We start from the raw sequence: 23,314 nt of genomic DNA, 5'->3' as shown, positions 1-23,314 counted from the left end.
GTAGAGAGCGGACTGTGGGCTCTGTACAAGGCGGGAGCAGTGTTTTGACAAAAGGAGCCATGACAGACTGTGGGCCCACAAGAGATTCAGTGCAGAGGACAAGCATCTCAGATCACCTCTGTCAACTACCATCACATGAAAACAACTGTTCTCATGACAATGATGTGGGGGGGGCGGGGAAAAACTGGTGGTACAGGTAGGTTTCCTGTTCACAGGAAAAGACTATTAATTTTGATAGATCTTTCAAAATTTTTCCCCTTACTGTGCACAGAAATACATAAATGTACGGTTGGTTAATGGAAACAGTCCTGGCATGGGACAGTGGAGGGTTCTTCATAGAGTCAGTGGGGAACAGTCGGTGATGTGGGTTGGGATTTGTGATTGTGCAGTGGTGGTCGAGGAGAGCTGGCCTGTGGAGAAACTGTAGCTGTCTGAGGATGCCTAGGTGTACTGGATCACGGACCGATTCGCCCCGGATGAATAAGCATAGGGTGTGAATCTGAGTCCACAATGAAAAGGTGTGGATCATATATGGGGTTTCAAAGTGTGTGTCCGAGAAGACGTGCGCGTAGTGCTCAGTAAACTCAACACTTATTTTGTTAACAGAAAAGGAAAGAAATAAAGAAAGTAGTGCGGTGTTTGATAGGTTAATTGCCTACTCATGTTTTTTCAGGCGTTAGGTGGTTGGCAGGTTCGCGTCTCTGGGAGGTTAGAGATACGTTCATAATCAGCGTGGATGTCAGTGTGTGACGGCTGGTTTATGACCAAGCAGGACCGCAGAGGTTGGTGTGTAGAGAGCGGGAATCGTGGGGCTACTGTCCAGGTGCTGAGGAGCAGCTGCTTTTGCAAGGAAGAGGCTCAGATGGTGCACACAAGAGATTCAGTGCAGAGGATAAGATCTCAGATTCACCTGTGGCAAGATACTCTGCCCCACCAAATACAACTGTTCACATGATAATAAGTTGGGATGGTGTGTGCAGGTATTGATCCAAAGTTCTATTTACTTTCACTGAATCTTATGTAAATTTTTGACTTTGGTATGAAAGATTTTTTCCTCTCTCGCTTTATGCGGATCTTCTTACTGCTATTGTGCTCTGTTTTCTAGTAGACGTCTTTGTTTTCGTATTAATAACCGACCGTGTGAATGTGAGGTGGTGGTGTAACAGTCGCTGTGCTGGTAGAGTGGAGGTTCTCATGAGGTCAGGGGGAAACAGTGTGCGTGATTTTGGATCGGGATATGCTGCTGCTGCAGTGGTTGTAGGAGAGCTGACGGTGGAGAACCTGTCGATGCTGTGGCGATGCTATTTTGGGACCAGGGCAGGGCAATACTGAACTAAAGACTATGAGGTGTACTGGGATCGAGACTACATGAGAACTGTGGACACGCAGTTTTTTGATATGCCTGTAATCATGATACAGATGCGGAGTCATGGTCGGTGCGATGTCTAAAAATTTAACCTGTTACATCCGGTGATCCACATGCCTTAATTTTACATCCACGATTTCTATTATTTCTTAACACAAGTGTTGGCAACACCAAGTCACTAGGTTCGATTTCTTAGGGAATGCAGGAACTGATAAAATGTATACTGAAGCATCTGTAAGTAGCTTTTCTTGTGTGCATCAAAAATGTGTGCAAATGCATAAAAAGTACAATGTACATGTAAACCAATCCTTTTATTTATTTATATATTAATATTATTTGTCCGGGGACAATGTACAACTACGTAATCTTCGAAAGAGTTTTGTACCGAGAGTTAGCAATTATGCTACTTCCATCTGCCGTCCGGGGCAGGGTGAACACTTTAAAACACTTACATTACAACTAAACTGCAGTATAATCAACAAATATCATTAGTTCATGTACATTCACAAAAAATATGTATAATGCATCATAGTTTAATAACATTTGTAACAATTTGAATGCACATAAAAATAATGATCTGTCCCAAGAGCCATTGAATGGAACAAATAATGTCAGTAAATGTTATTGCCAGTTATTATAGTAAAGTCTGCATTTTATTTTAGATAAATGTGGTTGTTTATGATAACAATCTTTATGGAACTTTTATTTTCTCTCACTACTGCAGGAGTCAGGCTGGTTGGAGGTTCTCGCTGCTCTGGGAGGTTAGAGATACTTCATGATCAGACGTGGATGTCAGTGTGTGACGCTATCTTTGACCAGCAGGATGCAGAGGTTGTGTGTAGAGAGCTGGACTGGCCCAGGGGCTCCTGTACAGGTGCTGGGGCAGCAGCTGCTTTTGACAAAGGGAGACACTCAGATGTGGACACAAGAGATTCAATGCAGAGGAAATGAATCTCAGATTCGGATGTAAATCCAGCCTCACAGAAACACAGCTGCTCTCATGATGATCAACAGGCGCTTCAGTGTGCTGGTAAGAAGATTAATATGAGAGCAATTAGTAGCATAACTAGGATCCTATGCATCCCATTGCACTTGTTGTGGCCCTCACCACACCCACAGCTTCAAAGAATGAACTAAATTTCATAAAAATATAACACTGTATTGTTATATGTTTTTTTTTTTTAAATGTATATTTCTATTTTTAGTTTTGTCTACTTTTTTAATCTATTTTAGTAGTTATGCCAATTTTAAACACAATGACATCTATTTAGAATGATTGATTGATTTTAGTCTCTGTCTTTCTCTCTTAGATGTAATCCATGTGAGACTGGTAAATGGTAACAGTCCTTGTGCTAACGGTAGAGTGGAGGTTCTTCATAGAGGTCAGTGGGGAACAGTGTGTCATGATTGCTGGGATATGCCTGCTGCTGCAGTGGTGTGTAGAGAGTTGGACAGAACATAAACTGTATATGCTGTGGGTCTTGCCTATTTTGGTCAAGGATCAGGACCAATCTGGATGAGTGTTCTAACATGTTTAGGAACAGAGTCTACACTGAAGAACTGTGGGTCAGCAGGATGGAATAAACCTGTCTGCACTCATAATCATGATGCTGGTGTCACATGCTCAGGTGAATAAAGTTAAAACTCAAAGCATTCCTCACTTTCTGATCATTTTGTCTTGATTACGTAAGAAAATAAAGATATATATTTTGGGATGTGGTTAGCTGCATACCTCTTACCACTTAAGAATTAGGCAACTTGAAAGTAATGTAGATTTGCCATGATTAGTTAACTGCATTTTCACAATGATATGATGTTTTATTAACAAGGTTCGGGAGGAGTACGTCAGATACTTCGCCTAATTAGCACAGGTGGAGCTCACTTAAGATAATCAACACTAGAGTATAAATACAGCTGACTTACCCCCCTATCCATTGGCCGGTTTATCAGCATTCGGTTTGCACCTTTTGCCATTATATGGCAGACTCAGCTTCTCTCATTTAGGAAGACAAGGTCTATATTGGGGACTTTTTCAGTTCCTCTCTGGCCAATCTGCGGGCCCAGGATCGCTCCTTCTCCGCCCAGACAATCACGCTGAAGCTCCGGTGCTCTATTACTGCGCAGCTGCTCTGCTCGACCAGCCACACAATCCCTACGACGCCAAGGCTTAACCTCGCATCTACCACCGCGATTAATTCCACGACTCCGTCCTCGCGAAGGAAAAAGGGGGGATCTGTACGATCTAAGCATTAGTCTCCCAACAATCCGCCAAACCTCACTTCTAAATCCACAACAACAGGGCGGCCAATATATCAGGCAAAACTCACAAGGCCCCTGAACTCGCCTGACTCGACACCTCCATTGCCCTGCGGCACACAAAACCCCGCTCTTCTTAAGCGCTGGCTCGCAGCGGCAGGCTTTCAACGAGCCTGGGCCAGGCCACGATCTCACCGCAGCAAAGCCTCACTGGCTTCCAGCTTCGACTCACCCCTTTTACCGTGGCTCATCTGGCCGCAGCGTCATCATACAGCCGGGCCTCAAGCTCTCGCTAAGCTGCACAGTAAGTGTTGCAAATACATTTTTAGGTAAGTCACTAAAAGGTGCCATTGGTTTGCTGAAAGTTGTTAAAGGCGCTGTGACACAAGGATCTTGATATTATTTTCAGCCACATGCATGAAAATGGCGTAGAATACAAATACATTTCTAAGATTTTCTTAATTTCGTGAGTATTTTTTCCCGTATTTTAAATTACACTTCACTCAGATAAACGGATGAAAAAGATTGATTTGCGAGAAAATGATTTCAGCTATGTAGCTAAACGACTATCGATTATCCACCTTTTTCCTCAACACGGAAGTGAGCCTATGGGTGAGACTTCCGTTTCATTAGCTGCTATAGTTAAATAACGAGGAGAATAACAACGCAAGTGGTAAACAGTAAAACTGTTTGGAGTACAAACTAGAGTGTTCATGAATTAAGATAACAGATTAAAATAATGATAGGGCACATCAATTTTCAATATCAAGGCAGCAAAAACCAACTGTTTTGTACAGCTAAAAATAAGGTTTACCACTAAGAAACAATCAACAAGTACAACCTAATTCACATGTGACGTGAGTATTACTAGGCACCTCTCTCCAAGTCTAGCCAACGCAATGCATCGGCTAGCTTTTCAATACTTTTTTCTTCTCGCGTGATACCCAGAAAATCCATTAAACCTAAAAACCAAAAACCTTAAAGTAAAAAAAAAAAAAAAAAAAACCCCGCTGCAGTTCTCGCTCCCGCAGGAGCCTCTATCTATATCTCTTCACTCCCTCAGGAGCTTTTCCCCATTTTCTCCAGAGCTTTTCCCTATTTTCTCCACTGCCACTGCAGTGTCCGCTCCCGCAGGAGCCTCTATTTATATTTCTCCACTGTCGCTGCAGTGTCTGCTCCCGCAGGAGCCTCTATTTATATTTCTCCACTGTCGCTGCAGTGTCTGCTCCCGCAGGAGCCTCTATTTATATTTCGCCGCTGCAGTGTCTGCTCCCGCAGGAGCCTCTATCTATATTTCTCCACTGCTGCAGCAGCTTAACGCTTTTCACAGAAGCCAAGGAAAGGAGAAAGAAGAAGAGAGAGGAAAAGGAAGAAAAAAAAAAACCTGGCCCTTATCAAACAATAGCCTTAAAATTACCTGAAATACATATATAATAGCAATGAGACCTTGGTGATCGGTTTAAAAGAGGTATGAAAAGCAATTAACGATACTGTTCTATTGAACAAACTTAACGTATTTTAAACAATATAATGTACATGCATTGTCAAAAGCCTTCAAAGGGCACCAACTTCCCGATAATTGTTTCTCCATGTCACTGTGCAATTTAATTCTCATTTGCATTTGCCTAAACATTTTGCTGCAGCAATCAAATGTACACTTAATCTCCTGAATTTAAATAAACAAATAATTTTTGCTACAGCAATCATAAACTATTGGAGAAAATCCCCAATACTGATTTGAATGTGGACATCAAAAATAAGGTTGCCATTTTTCATTGCGAGCCCTTCAAATTGGGTTATTAAATCAGCAGATTATATTATATGATTATTGATGTATAATGTCCATATAACTAAATAATAATAATAATAATTTTTGACTTACTGTAGCAGATTTATTGCAGATCTTCGGTCTATTTATTTTCACTGTTCATGATGCACGAACTATTACCATAGGAAAAATCCCCAAATACAGTTATGCACTCAATGCACCAGTCATTTGGGGGCTTTGCGGTGTGTAGCATATATGATCGGATGTTTCTGAGGGTTGGGTCTTGCGTCTCAGCTTTCTCTTCCACAATATCCACAGATTCTCTATGGGGAGTTCCAGGTCAGGAGGATTGGCGGGGCATTCGGAACACGGTAAATACCACTTAGTCAGTGATACCCAGGCCTGCCAGTGGTTTTGGCACTGTGATGAGGTGCCAGGTCATTGCTGAAAAACAAATCTTCATCTCATAAAGCTTTTTCCAGATGGAAGCATAAGTGCTCAAAAATCTCCCTGATAGCTGGCTGCATTGGCCTGCCCTTGACCAACTGACACAGTGGAGCGCTTTGGCAGGTGACACTTGCTGGTTTTGGACCATCACTGTCTATGGGTACTTGACTACTGGACTTCAGGCATTTTGGCATTTCCTTCTCCCCAGTCTTCCTCCAGACTCAGGAAAACCCAAAATTCCTCAAATGACATCAAAAAATTACCATATTGCTGAGTATATCATTTCGGTAATCATCTTGTATATTCTCAGGTGAGAATGTTGGCCACTGAGCACAAGGCTGGAGATCGGCTTGGATTATGTCAGGCTGATTGGGTTAGAATGGCAGAATCTTGACATGTTTAGAGAAAGGAGATAGGAAATTGATGCTTGAAATCATTGTTCTTCCATTGTTAACCATGGTGACCTGCAAAAGCAGCGTGCAGCCATCATTGCATTGCATAAAAAATGGCTTCACAGGCAAGGATATTGTGGCTACTAAGATTGCACCTAAATCAACAATTTATAGGTTCATCAAGAACTTCAAGGAAAGAGGTTCAATTCTTGTAAAAAGAGAAGGCTTCAGGGCGTCCAAGAAAGTCCAGCAAAGCGCCAGGATCGTCTCTAAAGAGGATTCAGCTGCGGGATCGGAGTGCCACCAGTGCAGAGCTTGCTCAGGAATGGCAGCAGGCAGGTGTGAGCCATCTGCACGCACAGTGAGGCGAAGGACTTTTGGAAGATGGCCTGGTGTCAAGAAGGGCAGCAAAGAAGCCACTTCTCTCCAAAAAAAAAAGTCATCAGGGACAGATTGATCTTCTGCAGAAAGTATAGTGAATGGACTGCTGAGGACTGGGGCAAAAGTCATATTCTCCGATGAAGCCCCCTTTCCGATTGTTTGGGGCATCTGGAAAAGGCTTGTCCGGAGAAAGAAAAAAGGTGGCGCTACCATCAGTCCTGTGTCATGCCAACAGTAAGCATCCTGACACCATTCATGTGTGGGGTTGCTTCTCATCCAAGGAGTGGGCTCACTCACAATTCTGCCCAAAAACATAGCCATGAATAAAGAATGGTACCAAAACACCCTCAACAGCAACTTCTTCCAACAACCCAACAACAGTTTGGTGAAAAGAACAATGCATTTTCCAGCCGCGATGGAGCACCGTGCCATAAGGCAAAAGTGATAACTAAGTGGCTCGGTGACCAGAATGTTGAAATTTTGGGTCCATGGCCTGTAAACTCCCCAGATCTTAATCCCATTGAGAACTTGTGGTCAATCCTCAAGAGGTGGGTGGACAAACAAAAACCACCAATTCTGACAAACTCAAAGAAGTTATTATGAAAAAGAATGGGTTGCTATCAGTCAGGATTTGGCCCAGAAGTTGATTGAGAGCATGCCCAGTCAGATTGCAGAGGTCCTGAAAAAGAAGGGCCAACACGCAAATACTGACTCTTTGGATAAATGTCATGTAATTGTCGATAAAAGCCTTTGAAACGTATGAAGTGCTTGTAATTATATTTCAGTACTTCACAGAAACAACTGAAACAAAATCTAAAAGCAGTTTAGCAGCAAACTTTTAAAAAAAACAAATATTTAATTAACAAAAAAAACTTTTCCACAACACTATATATAAAAAAAACAGATATATTTTTCTCAAAACTATAACACCGGTCCATACCCATTAACGATCAGCCCTTTCGGATGCCCTTCCGCTTCTCAGTTTTTGCATTAGCCACTGGGTGGCTACTTGGAAAAAGAATTCTGGGGTTAGAAACTTCTAATCGATCCGTCAGCTCCGTATAACTTGCCGTTTTGAAACATAATCACCTCGATTACACTTGATGACTTCTGAAATTCTGGGAGAAGAGAAAAAAAAAAAAAACTTATATATTTCATGGGTCTTAGCACTTGGCTGGCAACTTGGGTCCATCTGACATCACCTCAGATTTCAGAGTTATGCCTATGCATCCAGATTCATAGCACTTATTTTGGGTACACTGGCACAGGAAATTCTATTTATTTTATTTTTTGTACGCTTAACTTTCGAATGCAAAGACCGCACCAAGATTTTCTGACACATTATCGGAAGCAGCTCATCAGATTTTTTAAGCGGTTACACCAAGTAATCCTCATAGCATCTACCCATTTAGACAACCCAAATTGTTCTTAGTTTTGAACTCCCTGGCAGGTGCTGCAAGAGCTTTCTCCGCTCGGTGACTGTTTTCTTTCAACTATCGGTGTTGCTTAGCCGTCCGCCGCAGTGAGTATTACACTCCCGTCGAATACTGCAAGAGCCCTCCCAGTCAAGTGATCTTGGCCTTTCCATCCGACTACCGGCGAACCTGGCCAGTCCGTGTCGTGAGTATTGAGCTCCCACTAGATGCCGTCAAGAGCCTCCCGGCTACACTCCCTTACTTAAAAAAAAAAAAAAAAAAAAAAAAAAAAAAAAAAAAAAAACCTTCACTGTCTGGCCAAATACTGGCCAGTCAACTTACCTTTCCGTCTTATGTTAGGAGAGGCTTACCCGTTGATGTCAGCGAGTATTTACCTCCCCATCAGGCGTCGGCGAAAACCTCCTGTCTAGAACAACATTACTTTTTCCTTTCTACGGTCAGCGAGGCTTACCTGTTCGGCGCTGCGAGTATTGCGCTCCCGTCGGATGTTGGCGAGAGTCTCCCGGCTAGACAACTTACTTTTTTCATCCTATGGTCAACAAAGGCTTACCCGTCCGATGCTGTGAGTATTGAGCTCCCCATCGGACATTGGCGGCGAGAGCCTCCCGGCCACACACCCTTACCTTTTCCTCCTTCGGTCAGCGAGGCTTACCCGTTCGATGCCTTGAGTATTGAGCCCCCATCAGACGCCGGCAAGAGCCTCCTGGCAACACAAATTTACCTTTCCGTCTTGCATCCGGAGAGGCTTATCTGTTCGATGCCTTGAGTATTGAGCTCCCATCGGACGTCGGCGAGAGTCTCCCAGCCACATAAACTTTATTTTCTCCATGCTACGGTCGGAGAGGCTTACCCGTTCGATGCCTTGAGTATTGAGCTCCCATCTAACGTCGGCGAGAGTCTCACGGCCACTTAACTTTTCGTTCCTGTTTGACGGGTGGCGATGCTCAGCCGTACGACGTTAATAGTCTTGACCTCCTGCCAAATGCTGTCCAAATCTTTTCCCCCCGCCTGGTGAGGGGCTTACCCGTTCGATGCCCTGAGTCCTGATCTCCCATCGGATGCGAGCCTCGCTCGCGCAGTCGGGTTTTCCTTTTCCTACTCCCCCGCCGGCGAGGCTTACCCGCCTGATGCCGTTGAGTATTGTGCTCATGTCAGATGTCACCGTCGAGTGCTCCCCGTTGGGTTTCTTTACTTGCTGCCCACAAACAGGTCTTATCCATCTGATGCCGTGGAGTATTAATCTCCGTTGGATGTCACTAGAGTCCTCTTTGCCGGCGCGGCCCAAAGCCTGTTTATCTGCTGCTTAACTGAGAGGACCTACACATCCGTCGTCCTGAGTCTCGATCTCCAGTCGGAGGCTTCATGGGCCCTCTCGGTAAGTTTTCTGCCCTGGTTGCCCACTGATTAGCAGGGGCTCATCAGCCAGTATTGCCTGTACGCCAACACTGTGACCTATTCCAGTCGAGGCAACTCGGGCCCTCCTGATCGGGCTATTCAGTCACGCTGCTCCTCCTTCATCGGCCCGGTAGGGCTCATCCATTCCAATGCAGTGAGGTGCTCCGGTTGAGCAGCGGCTCGAGCCCTCCCACCGGGCGCCCCAAATCACGTGAGTCCGATACCAGCAGCCGGTGAGAGCCTACCTTTCCAAATGTATAAGTCACTCCCACCGGAGTACGTAGGCTCTTCCGGCCTGCCAACCAGCTGACTTTCAAATATCAGCCCCGCCAGATCTCAATGCTATTGTGGGGGGGTCCTTAGTCTGGCGGATGTCCTTTTGCTATTGCCTTTTGGGGGTACTCTAGGTTCGGGCCATTCCCAAGCTCGGAGCCCTTCTCCGGACAGCACGCCAAATATGCATTATATACATCAAATAATAATAAATAATTATCACCTCAATAAAAAAAAAAATAACAACACCAAACCATCCATATTTAAAGGCATTGGTGAACTCAACTGTCCAGCTTCAAGAAGTATTTTCAGGGAATAACGACTACAATGAAATTACAATTTTCATTTTTGGGAAATTCAATTAATAAACCCTTTCATTATGTACTAGAGTAAATATTTAAAACAATTTATATATAAGTAGAAAATGTAATTGGATGTAAAACTTGCCACATCCAAAACCTGCTCACCTATTGCTCACTTTTATGCAATATAAACAGGTCACAAACGCTCCAGACTTGCTGATGGGTCTAATCTTTGCTCTGGGAGGTTAGAGATACTTCATGATCAGACGTGGATGTCAGTGTGTGACGCTGTCTTTGACCAGCAGGATGCAGAGGTTGTGTGTAGAGAGCTGGACTGTGGGGCTCCTGTACAGGTGCTGGGAGCAGCTGCTTTTGACAAAGGAGACACTCAGATGTTGACACAAGAGATTCAGTGCAGAGGAAATGAGTCTCATATATCATTCTGTTCAATATCATCACTCAAACACAACTGCACTTTTGACAACATTGTGGGACTGATCTGCTCTGGTTAAGTATAAATATTCAACATCTCTTCATTTGTTTTTGACCCTAGGTCATGTCTAAGGTTTGAGTTATAATGTGATTAATCCAATGACAGCTTAGTTTAAGAATGTTTTATGCATTGTTTCTGAACTTTCTTTACTTCGCTCAGGTTACACTGATCTCAGACTGATAAATGGCTCAGACTCTTGTTCTGGAAGAGTGGAGCTTCAGTTCCTCAAAGAGTGGGGCACAGTTTGTGATGCATGCTGGGATAAGAGAAGAGCTGCCAGTGTTCTCTGTAGACAGCTGAATTGTGGGATTGCTGTGTCTGTTGTGGGATCAGACTGGTTTTGGAGAGGGGAAGTGGTGAAATCTGGGCTGATGTGTTTGATTGTGACAGGAATGAAACAAAACTCTCAGAATGTTCCATCTCTTCATGGAGTCGAGCCGAATGTTCTCACAGACGAGATGTTGGAGTCATCTGCTCTGGTAAACTTATTGGACTTTGAGAGCGTTATGTTACTGAAAAACTTTTTTAAATGTATTTTATAAACACTATTTCATTACATTCTAACAAAATTCAGGTTCCTCTCTGGCTCTTCATGATGGTCTGGTGCGGTTGTCTGGAGAGAGACAGTGTGGGGGGGAGCTGGAAGTTTTCATCCATAAGGTCTGGAGGAGAGTTCTGCTGGACTCCTGGAGTCTCGCTGAATCCTCTGTTGTCTGCAGACAGCTGGGCTGTGGCTCTGTGCTGAACTTCTACGGCTCCTCTTCATCCAGTCCTGAACACAGTCATGGCAGTGTGTGACGGGCTTCCAGTGCTCTGGGAGTGAAGCTCATCTGGGGAACTGCAGTTCTCCACAAACTCTCAACTGCAGCTCCACACAAAGCAGCTGTACATCACCTGCCTTGGTGAGAACAACAAATAACATCTGGACAGATTCTTCAGGTGTTCGTGATGAACAATGTGTTTTCTTTCTCTGAATATCAGGTCGCGGGTCCATCAGGCTGGTGGGTTCTGGGGGAGACTGTGCAGGGAGGCTGGAGGTTTTCCACAGCGGCTCATGGGGGACAGTGTGTGATGACTCCTGGGATATTAAAGATGCTCATGTGGTGTGCAGACAGCTGCAGTGTGGAGTGGCCCTCAGTAACCAGCAGGTACCAGCCTGGTTTGGTCCTGGTTCTGGACCCATATGGCTGGATGAGGTGGAGTGTGAGGGGAATGAGATGTCCCTGTGGAGCTGCTCTTCTTCGGCTGGGGAAAACATGACTGTAATCACAAGGAGGGATGTAGGGAGTCATTTTGCTCAGGGTAAACATGCTGCTAACCTTTTTACACTGGAAATTAAGTATAAGGTTTTACACATTTCAAAATTCATGTGTTCATAATGTTCAAATTTTTCAAAATTCAGTGATTTAATTTTTTTTTTTTTGTAGAGTTTAAAGAGATCAGGTTAACTGAGGGCTGTGAAGGGAATGTGGAGGTTTTCTACAATGGATCCTGGGGTAATGTGTGTTACAACCAGATGGACAGAGACACAGCGAGTCTGATCTGTCAAGAGCTGAACTGTGGAAGATCTGGTGATTTGTCTGATTCTACATCAAGACTGAAATCAGCTCCTAACTGGCTGGATAAAGTTACATGTCGACCACATGATTCAAATTTATGGCAGTGTCCATCTTCATTTTGGGGACAGAATAACTGTGGTGAAGATGAAGTGGCCAAAATCATCTGCTCAGGTAAAACAGATGCTTTTTCCATCAGTGAACAATACATGAGTTATCCTCTGTTAGTGCTTTGAGAAGATGTGTGGAATACATTTAATAACAATTTAATTGTTGTTACAGAACAAGAGAGTCATGAGTCTCCTCAAAGCTCTCTGACATGCTCCACATCTCCCCATCAGAGACAGTGTTCAGGTAAGTTCATTTAACAGAAACAGCCATGAAAATTATGAATGTTGAATGCAACCCCTGTTGAAAAACCAGCACATGCTGGTTAGGTATTTTTTGAAGCATAGCAGCTGGTTTAAGCTGGTCCTTAGTTTGTCATGAGCTGCTTAAAAGCTGGTTATGAGCACCAGCACATGACCAGCTTAAACCAGCTGCCATGCTTCAAAACATATCTAACTAGCATATGCTGTTTTTTTTTTTCAACAGGGATGTAAGATAATGGTGTTTTAATAAGAGAAACCAGCAGGATTTCATCTTGGAATATACAAAAGATAAAACACACATACTTCTGTGCAAACGCTGCTGTTCTGACAGTACTCTGCTGGTAATTAACGTATCTACCTTTTTGTGTGTTTTAGAGCATCTTCCTCTCAGACTGAGTGGAGGTAGGGGCCGGTGCTCTGGGAGGCTGGAGGTGTATCATAACGCTGTGTGGGGCTCAGTCTGTGATGATCAGTTGGACATCAGCGATGCTCAGGTGGTCTGTAGGCAGCTGGGTTGTGGAGCAGCACTGAGGGCTGATGGGAATTCAGTCTTTGGTGCTGGTGAAGGTGTTGTGTGGATGAACAGAGTTGAGTGCAAAGGGAATGAGATTCACCTGTGGGACTGTCCTCTCTCCCTGAAAAACCACACTGACTGCTCCCACAAAGAGCACGCTGGACTCACCTGTGCAGGTCACAGCAAAATACTGAGGAATAATATTTATTTTTAGACCATTTTAAAGTGTGTAATATTGGTATATTCAGAACATTCATAGCTTTGAACGTGCTTGTGTCTGTTTTGACAGATTTTACAGATTTGTCAGTGTCCACTACTCCTGCCACAACAACATCAGCTTCTCCTCCAGTTTCTCCTCCAGTGCGCTCAACATCAGTTTCTCTTCCACAAACTCCTCCAGCAGCGTCTCTCTCCATCCCCCCAGTGCTTGTGATTGTTCTGGGAGTTTTGCTCCTACTGCTCTTAGTGCCACTGCTTATACTGATTCAGCAGAACAGAGTGATGAGGAGAGGTAGGAGAGATTCAGAGACTGTCATATTGTGTCTTATTCAGTGTGTGATCAGTCATGTTTAGTGAACTGACAGCAGGTTTGTCTGTCTACACTCACAGCTCTCTCTAAGAAGAGACACAAGATGAAGACTGAGGCGGTTTATGAGGAGATTCAGCACAGACCCACTAACAGACACAGTCTCTTCACTCAGAGGGGTGAGTATTGGTGTACTGGATTTATAGTTATCAACAGGACAATCACTTTATACAGAGGGATGAGTGAATAAATCACACTGATTTATGTGTGGGACTTTGAGTATTATTTTAAATTATAGTATTCGTGTTGAGTGATCCAATGGAAGTGGGGGTTTTGGCAGATTTGTGATTGTGAACATCTGTCTGATGGTTCTACTCCATAACAGGAAGTGTCCTCTCCGAAGAACAGCATTCTGGGTATGAAGATGCTGATGAGCTTCTTTCAGGTTGGAGGACTTAAATATAGTAATGTCACCCGCTACTAATCCCTATGTACTGTATGTTGTATAATGCATATATAATTAATTAAAAACATTCACATAGCAAGTTATCTTAGCAGAAAATATATACACCATTCAACACAAAATTTAGATATGGTTTTTGTTGTTTCAGGTAGCTATATGAAGCCAGGCCACAGCAGTTGAATGGGTCACATAACTCATTTAATAACAGTTCTTTACACTTAACAGTCTCCACACTCTACTTCATTTCTCCCTTTTTCCTCTCTCCCCCACTCGTATTATCTCCCTCTTGTGGCCTTAGTTAGCATAACATTGAATAACAGGACACCACAGCTCCCCCATTCCATAACAATTTCACTTAGTACCCATTACTCAAAACATTTAATAACTTCAATAATAACATACATACATTCCACCTTATAACAAAGTTCCCTTTAAAGTAATTAGAGAACTGTAACTACATCCCTTATATTCTTAACACAAATAAACCATACCAATAAATATATTCAGTCTCCATCTTCAATTTATGTACGTACTTGCATTCAGTAATCCAACCCACTGTATGCTTTATTTTAATATTTATGTACAATTTATTCAGTAATCCAACCCACTGTATGCTTTTACTTGCTTACAATCTTTGCTCATAATCTTTCAGCCAAAATGGTGGTTTACGCTGTCTAACAGAATACCTTTCCAAACCCTGATCAGTATTCAGAACATTTGTCTCTGAAACATCAGCAGCAGGCTCATTTGAAGTTGGCTTCCCAACTAGTGGGACCAAGGATAAGTGAGACAAATGCCACAGTCATCCATCCGTCAATCTGTACGTGCTTGGGCCAACTTGTTCCTTTTATTTCCACATGTTGTGTGAACTTTGGATGTCCTTTTGGGGACGTAGTGTTGGTTTCCTCGAATATGCACTCTATTCCCACCTGAAACTTCTGACAAATCTAAACCCTCGTTTCGCATCAGAGTATTGCTTCATTCTATTCTGACAAATCGACACTCGCTGTCGGACTTCCCTGTCCTGTGTATTCTTGGAGTTATGTGTAAACACAGTGAGTTTGGTCCTTATTTTTCTACCATACAACAGTTCAAATGGTGAAACACCAGTCATTGCATGTGGGGTCGAACAATAGGCCTGCAAAAGTCCAAGACAGCTTGTTTCCATGGTCGCTCTTGAAGAACGGCCATTTGCACACAGTCTTTAAGAACCTTACTGAATCTTTCCACAGCCCCATTAGCTGCAGGATGGTACACGGACGTCTTGATGTGTTTGATTATTCCGTTCATCCAAAAAAGCAATAAAGACTGAAGAGGTAAGTTGCGGTCCATTATCAGTTACCAGACATTCTGGGTTTCCATATCTGCTGAAAACAGAATTCAGGAATCCAATGACTACAGATGTCGTAATGGAAGGCGTAAACGCCACCTCTGGCCATCCTGAGTAATAGTGTGTCAGAGTAATAGCATATCTACAGTCATAAGCAGCTGTCTCAAAGGGTCCTACTATGTCCAAACCCAACTTCAACCATGGAGTGTCAGGGAGAGGCACTGGCTGTAATGGAGAAGCAGTAGTCTTTGCAGTCCTGTTTGATTTTTGGCACAACGAACATGCTGCAATCTGAGTTTGAACCATAGCATCCATTCCGGGAAACCAATACAGCTCACGCAACCGCTGTTTGGTCCTTATTATGCCCTGATGATTCTCATGTGCTATGACCATAGTTCTGCGCAGTGTCATTGGAACCACCAAAAGTGAACCCCGGAACACAAGATTGTTGGTCACACAAAGTTCATGTCTCATTTTGAGGTACAGTTGCAGCTGAGAACCCAGGGCTTTTGCTGAAGCTGGCCAACCCTTTTCAATCTGAGCACGCAGGGCAGACAGCTCAGATCAGGCCATAGAAGCAGACTCAAACTCCAAACTCCTTTGAACTCCTTTACCCTTCAGTACCCAGGCAGTGCAACAGTAAGACTCTTTTCCTGGCTTCTGACCATTCCTGTCCTTGGACGTCAATCACTAGCAGGTAATTCTGAAACATCCGTTCCCATGTCTTGAAGGGAATCACGGGATCACCCGGAGCAGGTAAGAAGAAGCTAGGAAATGGTGCAGCCGATGCCATCTTTGCAGCAATCGTGGTCGCCTCGTCACCAATATGCTGTGTTTCAGGTAGCGATATGAAGCCAGGCCACAGCAGTTGAACGGTCCTTAACAGACATACAGCTCGTCTCCACACTCTACTTCATTTCTCCTTTTTTCCTCTCTCCCCAACTCGTATTATCTCCCTCTTGTGGCCTTAGTTAGCATAACATTGAATAACAGGACACCACAGTTTTTATTTATTCATTCATTCATTCATTCATTTTTATATTTTTTATTAAAGCAAATTCTGCTTAAAGACAGGGTGTCTGCGGGTCCTTAAAAAGTCTTAAAATGTCTTAAATTTAAATTCGATGGGTCTTAAATACTGTATTTTTGGTCACATTACCGCTAAAATATCTTCAGTCTGTCTACAATCATTGGACAGACCGAAGATTTTTTTCTTCCCCACAGTATGTTACTGCGTCATCAGAGAGAATTGCAGTAAGTTACAAAATAATTAGTTTATTCATAACATCATATAGTTAAGTAACACAATGACAACTGAGCTATTTTTCTCAATATTTTCACGACGCAAACGATGTAGACTTGAGAAGAGTTTTTGTGATTTTGAGAGTGTTCTTACGTCTGAATCTCTCCATCATGGCATGTAGACTTGAGAAGAGTTTTTGTGATTACAATAATAATTATCACAAATTCAAGACACATGGGCAGAAAATGTGTCTATTTATACTACTTCATATAGTTAATACATTTTAGAAGAATGCCTTTTTTCCCTCCAAAAATTACCATATGCAAATGTGATTGAAATTTTTTTTTTTTTTTTTTTTTACAATAGTTCAATAAACTAAAAGTTTTATTAAGAGACTTACGTTTTAGACACCTTATTGCCTGTTTTTGCACTATTTCCCCAGCAAAAATAATTCCAAACAAAGCCACCACGCTGTTTTGGGTCTTTGAGGAACATGACGGTGTTTCGTTCCTGAATGAATCGCCCATTTAAACGATTCGGTTCAACCAAAGTGACTCACTTATTAGCAATCTATGGGACAGTCACAGGCCTCCAGGTTTTCATCCAAAATATCTTAAATTGTGTTCCAAAGACGAACAAAGCTTTTACAGGTTTGGAACGACATGGGGGTAAGTGATTAATGACAAAATTTTCATTCTGGGGTGGAGTATCCCTTTAACAATGACATGCTGCCACCTACTGGTGGTTTTAATTTCACATTTAAATTAGTATCTTTTCATTTTTTAAATCATTTCAAATATCAGTATTCAACGTTTTATGTTAAATATATCAAATTATTTATGCATTTGTAACTGCAGGTTAAATGCATTCATGTTCTGCATTAAACAGTGTGTAAATACTTCTAAATGCCACTTCAGGTGCAGCTTATGTCTGGATTGCAAATATACATTTTGTTGATACTGATTTAATTTACTCAGTAACAGCCCAAATGTCTTATCATTCTAATTCACAGATTAAATCTAAGAATTTGACTCAAAAGATAATGCACACTTATAGAAAATATCTGTACTGTAACAGAAGACCGGACCTAAACCGCCTGACACAAGCATGAGCCATCCAGACCCCTTTCAGGACCTCGTGACGTCTTCTGTCGAACACTCACCATTAATCCATCACCTTCACCACCTGCGAGCACTTCCGGTAACAACGCCACCACTTCTTCACCTTCTGTGCACACCAGTCCCATGGCCAAACCAGTGCCCTTCTCTGGTTCGGAGGAGGAATGCAGCGGATTTCTCCTGCAATGCTCGCTGGTCCTGGAGATGCAACCGCACTTATACCCCACCGAAAAATCCAAGGTAGCATTCATCATCTCACAGTTACAAGGTAAAGCACTTCAATGGGCCGATTCCATTTGGACCCAGAATAATCCTGTCATTCAGTCGTATTCTAGCTTTGTTGACCACTTCAGAGAAGTCTTGAGAAAACCCGCCTGATTCATCTATTGGTGAGAAACTTACAATTTAAAACAAGGCAAAATGACTGTGAATGATTATGCTCTTAAGTTCAGAACTCTCGCGGCCACAAGTGGGTGGAATGAACAAGCTTTGACTACCTATCGTCAAGGATTGGACCCACGAGTGCGGTTGCATCTTGCTGCATATGAGGACACCATCGGGCTTGAACGCTTCATCCAACTCTCGCGCAAGCTTCGGGCCACTGATATGCAGTCGTGTCTCCGAAGAGCACCAGGCCCAGCCACAACATTGTGGATCTCCTGAGCATAAGAACCCGTCAGCCCTCCAGAACCAGCCTACGGACCCATGCAAGTGGATTCTACTTGTCTGACAGTGACTGAACGGCAGAGAAGGCTGACCCAGAATCTGTGCATATATTGTGGATCTCCTGAGCATATCCTCTCCACATGCCCCATACGCCCTCTTCGTTCTATGGTGAGTGCCATCTTTCCTTCCATAAATCAGATGAAGCCACTCACCACTGTTGTAACACTTACTGCTGCTGATGTTTCCATTCCAGTCAATGCACGCCTTGATTCTGGGTCAGCCGGCAACTTCATCTCTGGCTCCCTCTGCCGTCAGCTCAACCTCATGACCATGGCAACGCCATCCACCTACCAGATCCACTCAATAACTGGAAGGCCGCTAAGCAGGAGACAGGTTCGCAGTAGTGTCGGCCCACTTCAACTGCAAATTGGCCTACTTCACTTTGAGAAGATCCATCTGCTGGTTCTGGAGGAATCCACCGCTGACGTGATCCTAGGGTGCCCGTGGTTGGAGCAGCACAATCCTGTCATCTCCTGGAAGACTGGCGAAATCCTGAAGTGGGGTGACACCTGTTTCATGGACTGTTTTTCCGGGTTTCCTGTTCCATCCTCTCCACTTCCTGAACAGCTCTCTGTCTGTGCTACATCCATTGACAGACCGATTGAAAAACGGTCAGTGGATATACCATCGTGTTATGCCCCCTTCAGTGATGTTTTCTGCCCTAAGAGAGCCTCCAAGCTGCCTCACACACCCGGCCATGGGACTGCGCCACTGATCTGTTTTCCCCCAGTGAGTCAGTACCAAGGGGGAAGGATCTATCCCCTTCCATCCCGGAGGAGAAGGCCATGGAAGAATACATCAGGAGGCGGCTCTGGCTCAAGGCTACATCCATCCATCATCTTCCCCTGCTGCTTCGAGCTTCTTCTTCGTGGAGAAAAAGGACGGAGGCTTGCGGCCATGTATTGACTACCGATCTCTCAACAACATCACAGTCAAGTTCAGATATCCACCCAGCAGCTCTGGAACATCTCCGTGGTGCCACTGTCTTCACCAAGTTGGACCTCTGCAGCACGTATAACCTCATCCGGATACGTGAGCAGGACGAGTGGAAGAAAGCCTTCTTAACACCTACTGGACACTACGAGTACCTCGTTGCAGTACCCTCGGTGATGCCGCATGGTGGCCTGAAGGTCACAGCGCGCCTCCTCATTATTCCAGGACTACATCCATGAGGTGCTCCGGGAGTTTCTCCACAAATTGCCTTGGTCTATATATCGCATGACATCCTGATTTACTCCCTCGAGCATGGCAGAACATCAATCCGCACCACATTGCAGAGGTCCTGAAATGCCTGAGGGAGTCCCAACTCTACCTGAAAGCGGAAAAGTGCTCCTTCTATCAACCTTCAGTGCAGTTCCTTGGCTATAACATCAACAGCAGTGGCATCCGGATGGACGAGGGGAAGGTGGATGCCATCCATCAGGAACTGGCCAACACCCACTACCATAAAGGAACTCCAATGATTCCTCGGCTCCTCCAATTTCTACCGCCGCTTCATCCAGGATTACAGCTCCATCACCAGTCCACTTACAAACCTCCTCCGAAATAAGCCCAAGTCTCTGTCCTGGACCCCAGCTGCCACGGAGGCCTTCAATACCCTTAAGGAAGCCTTCACTACCGCTCCTCTCCTGGTCCATCCCGACCCCGACAGGCCTTTCGTCATGGAGGTTGATGCCTCCACCACAGGAGTAGGAGCGGTGCTTTCTCAGCAGCAGGGGAACCCCAGCAGACTCCATCCATGTGCCTTCTTCACCAAAACCTCAACCTGTCACATCAGAATATAACAAAACGACAACAGGTCACATCATGTAAGCACCAAAAGAATCCATTCATTGTCCTTTACCAAGCATCTTACATCTTTTCTGGGTACTTACGGACCACAAGAACCTGGAGTATCTGCGAATGGCTAAGAGACTTAACTCCCAGACAAGCCCGCTGGGCTTTATTCTTCTACCACTTTAATTTCATCGATTTCCCTATCGACCCGGATCCAAGAACGTCAAGGCTGATGCCTTATCCCATTGTTACACACCTGAGGAAAGCTCTGAAGAGCCTGAAGCCGTACTCCCAGAGAAATTCATCGTCAGCCCGATCACCTGGTCCACGGAGACCATACCATCCTCCAATACCTCCACCAATACTCCGCCGGGTTGCCCGCCAGGCTTGCAGTATATCATCAGGACACGGCGCACTCCACTCATCCACTCTGCTCACACCTCACTAGGCACTGGCCACCCGGGGGTGGTCAATGAAACCCTCTCGTTGCTAAGGGAACACTTAAGGATGAGGAGGTATGTGCAAGGATGTGTGGAGGTAATGCGTGCAAGGATATGCGGAATCGCGCATAGATAAGAGTCCACGTCATCTACCATCTGGCAAACTCCTACCTCTGCCCATTCCCAACTGACCATGGTCACACCTAGGGGTGGAGTTCATCACGGACCTACCAAAATACAAAAACTGTACCTTTATCTTTTTGTTTATAGATACACTAAATCCTGTCGTTTGATTCCTTTTTCCTTTAAAGGGACTGCCTACTGCCATGGAGACCGCGGAGCTCATGTTCAACCACATCTTCCGGTACTTTGGCATCCCAGAGGACATCGTATCAGACAGAGGACCTCAATTCATCTCTCGGGTCTGGAGAGCCTTCTTCTCACTCCTAGGTGTGGCCGTCAGCCTATCATCGGGATACCATCCGCTGTCAAACGGGCAGACGGAGAGGAAGATCCAAGAGATCGGTCGCTTCCTCCGTATCTTCTGTCACGGCCACCAGGACTCTTGGAACCAGTTCCTGGGGTGGGCCGTGTACGCACAAAACTCCCTGCGCCAACCATCTACCCGGACTCACACACCATTCCAGTGCGCACTTTCGGTTGCCAACCTCCACTATTTCCTTGGTCTGGGGAGGAACCCCTCGGACGTACCATCTGTTGACTACTGGTTCCGAGAGAGCGAGAGGGTCTGGGACTCAGCCCACCACCAGCTACAACGGGCCCTACGTAGACACAGGATGACAGCAGACCTTCACCGCTCTGAAGCTCCAGCCTATCAACCAGGACAGAAGGTCTGGCTGTCAACTAGGGACATCCGCCTGCATCTACCATGCCGTAAGCTGAGTCCCAGGTTCATTGGCCCATTCACCATCATGGAGCAGATCAACCCGGTCACTTACAGGCTTCAACTTCCACCTGAGTATCGCATTCACCCCACATTCCATGTGTCACTCCTGAAACCTCACCATCCTTCTGTTCCTCTCTCCACAGAGCCAGGCGTAGCCGCAGCTGAAACCCCCCTTCCACTCATCCTGGACGACGGTGCTGCTTAACGAGGTTCAGTGGAAATCTTGGATTCTCGCGTCACCGTGGTAGGCAGCTCGAGTACCTTGTGGACTGGGAAGGTTATGTTCCTGAGGAACGCCATGGGTTCCACACAGCGACATACTTCGAATCTCGAACTTGCAGGACACCTTCCACGCTTACTCATCCCAACAGACCTGCCCCTCCGGGGAAGGGGAAGACCACCACGATGTCGGGGGTCCTCGGCCCTCAGGAGGCGGGCCGTGGAGGGGTACTGTCACAAGACACGCCAGGCTCCAACACCATCCTATCACAGCGGCACTCCCCTCACCTGAGTACTTATCACACACACCTGCCCCTCGTCAGCACCCTAATCTACTGGCACATAAAAGACACTCACACATACACAGCCACTGTCTGGTCTCGTTCGCATCTAGGGCTTGCCTACCTGCTTACTTCAAGGACTACCAGTGTTATACTTACCTGTCTCCAGCGATTCCAAGTTACCTCCTGTGTTCATCGTGAGTGTGTGTGTGTGTCTTCATCCTTCAACGTCTCAACTCCTCTACTGCCACTTGGATCTCTACTCTGCTCAATACAAAGGACAGTATCATTGCACTCTCACTCACCAGTCATGATTACCACTGCTATTTGATTCACCTGTGTTCATTATTCCATCTGCTTGTGTTAATAAACCACCTTACCTGTGATCTCCCATCTCCGACCCATCTGTACTGTAACAATTACAAGTTTAGGTCTTAAATTTCAAATAAGGTCATATTAAAAAGGTTTTTAAAAGTCTTAGATTTAGCTTGTTCATGTCTGTAGAAACCCTGGAAAGAGCCACACCTGAATACCATAATGATTTCTCCACCACTAAAGGCCCATCCGGTGAGTGACTTCAGCTGATGGGTTTCAATTCTTTAACCTTTTGTGCCTGTGAACAGTAAACCTGTTTCTGTTTATATACCTTAGTTAAGGTAACATATTGTATGTGGATGAAAATGAGGATGTGAGGGACAGACTTACAGTCTTAACAGTGGCATGCACTGTACAAAGGTTCTAGATCACATCATTTTCAAAAAGTTTTCGATTACTGAAAGTTTTTTGGAAAGATGTGTTGTCAGTTGAACAATTAGTATATTGATCAACAATAGTACAATTCACTGAACACCCTGTACTTCTATCCCATCTTTCCCTTCTGCCCTGACTTATGTCTGTTCTCTCTTTGTTTTTAACTCATTTAGAAAAGCAACAAATCACACCAGAGAACTATGATAATGTAACAACTTTATTACTTATACATTATAATAAATTCTACATGTTTAAAACATACAAATATCTATACAAATAATAACACAATGTATGTGTGTGTGTATATATATATATATATATATATATATATATTATATATATATATATATATATATAATGCGTGTGTAACTGTGTGTATATATGTATAGTTTCAATATCAAAATTTTGTTCATTTGATGGATGCATTTCATTTTTCATTATTTTGTTGTAGATGACTTACTGAAAACTATGATGATGTCGCTATCATACAACAGTTCTCCAATGATAAAGCAGGTGTGTGAGTTCAATTTACACCCTTATAGATTGGAACAGAGTTTTTATTTATTTTTCTGCTTAATGCATGTG

General features: G+C 44.2%; 1 protein-coding gene and 1 long non-coding RNA gene across 2 annotated transcripts in view; both read left to right on the top strand.

Moving 5' to 3' along the window:
- Positions 1–2,847: 2,847 nt before the first annotated feature.
- On the top strand, positions 2,848–10,869 carry LOC109106442 (scavenger receptor cysteine-rich type 1 protein M130-like). The gene is made up of 4 exons (XM_042722616.1): positions 2,848–2,994; positions 10,212–10,523; positions 10,669–10,784; positions 10,843–10,869. Exons 1-4 carry the CDS (start codon positions 2,883–2,885, stop codon positions 10,867–10,869), a joined length of 567 nt encoding a protein of 188 aa, XP_042578550.1. The 5' UTR covers positions 2,848–2,882.
- Positions 10,870–13,557: 2,688 nt separating this feature from the next.
- LOC109105801 overlaps positions 13,558–23,314 on the top strand; it is a 54,188-nt gene continuing 44,431 nt past the window's right edge. Inside the window, exons 1-2 of the long non-coding RNA XR_006154635.1 lie at positions 13,558–13,655; positions 13,862–13,921. This is a non-coding gene — a long non-coding RNA (uncharacterized LOC109105801). The remainder of the gene's footprint in view (positions 13,656–13,861; positions 13,922–23,314) is intronic.

The sequence above is a fragment of the Cyprinus carpio genome, chromosome B4 (genome assembly GCF_018340385.1).
Source record: "Cyprinus carpio isolate SPL01 chromosome B4, ASM1834038v1, whole genome shotgun sequence".
NCBI lineage: Eukaryota > Metazoa > Chordata > Actinopteri > Cypriniformes > Cyprinidae > Cyprinus > Cyprinus carpio.
Note: the sequence above shows the minus strand (reverse complement) of the source record. Positions and strands in the feature narration are given on the sequence as shown.

Coding starts and splice junctions, on each gene's coding strand:
- LOC109106442 (XM_042722616.1), top strand. CDS start 2,883: ATGAGTGTTCTAACATGTTTAGGAACAGAGTCTACACTGAAGAACTGT. Junction 2,995..10,211: donor TGCTGGTGTCACATGCTCAG/GTGAATAAAGTT, acceptor CAATATAAACAG/GTCACAAACGCTCCAGACTT. Junction 10,524..10,668: donor TGTGGGACTGATCTGCTCTG/GTTAAGTATAAA, acceptor TACTTCGCTCAG/GTTACACTGATCTCAGACTG.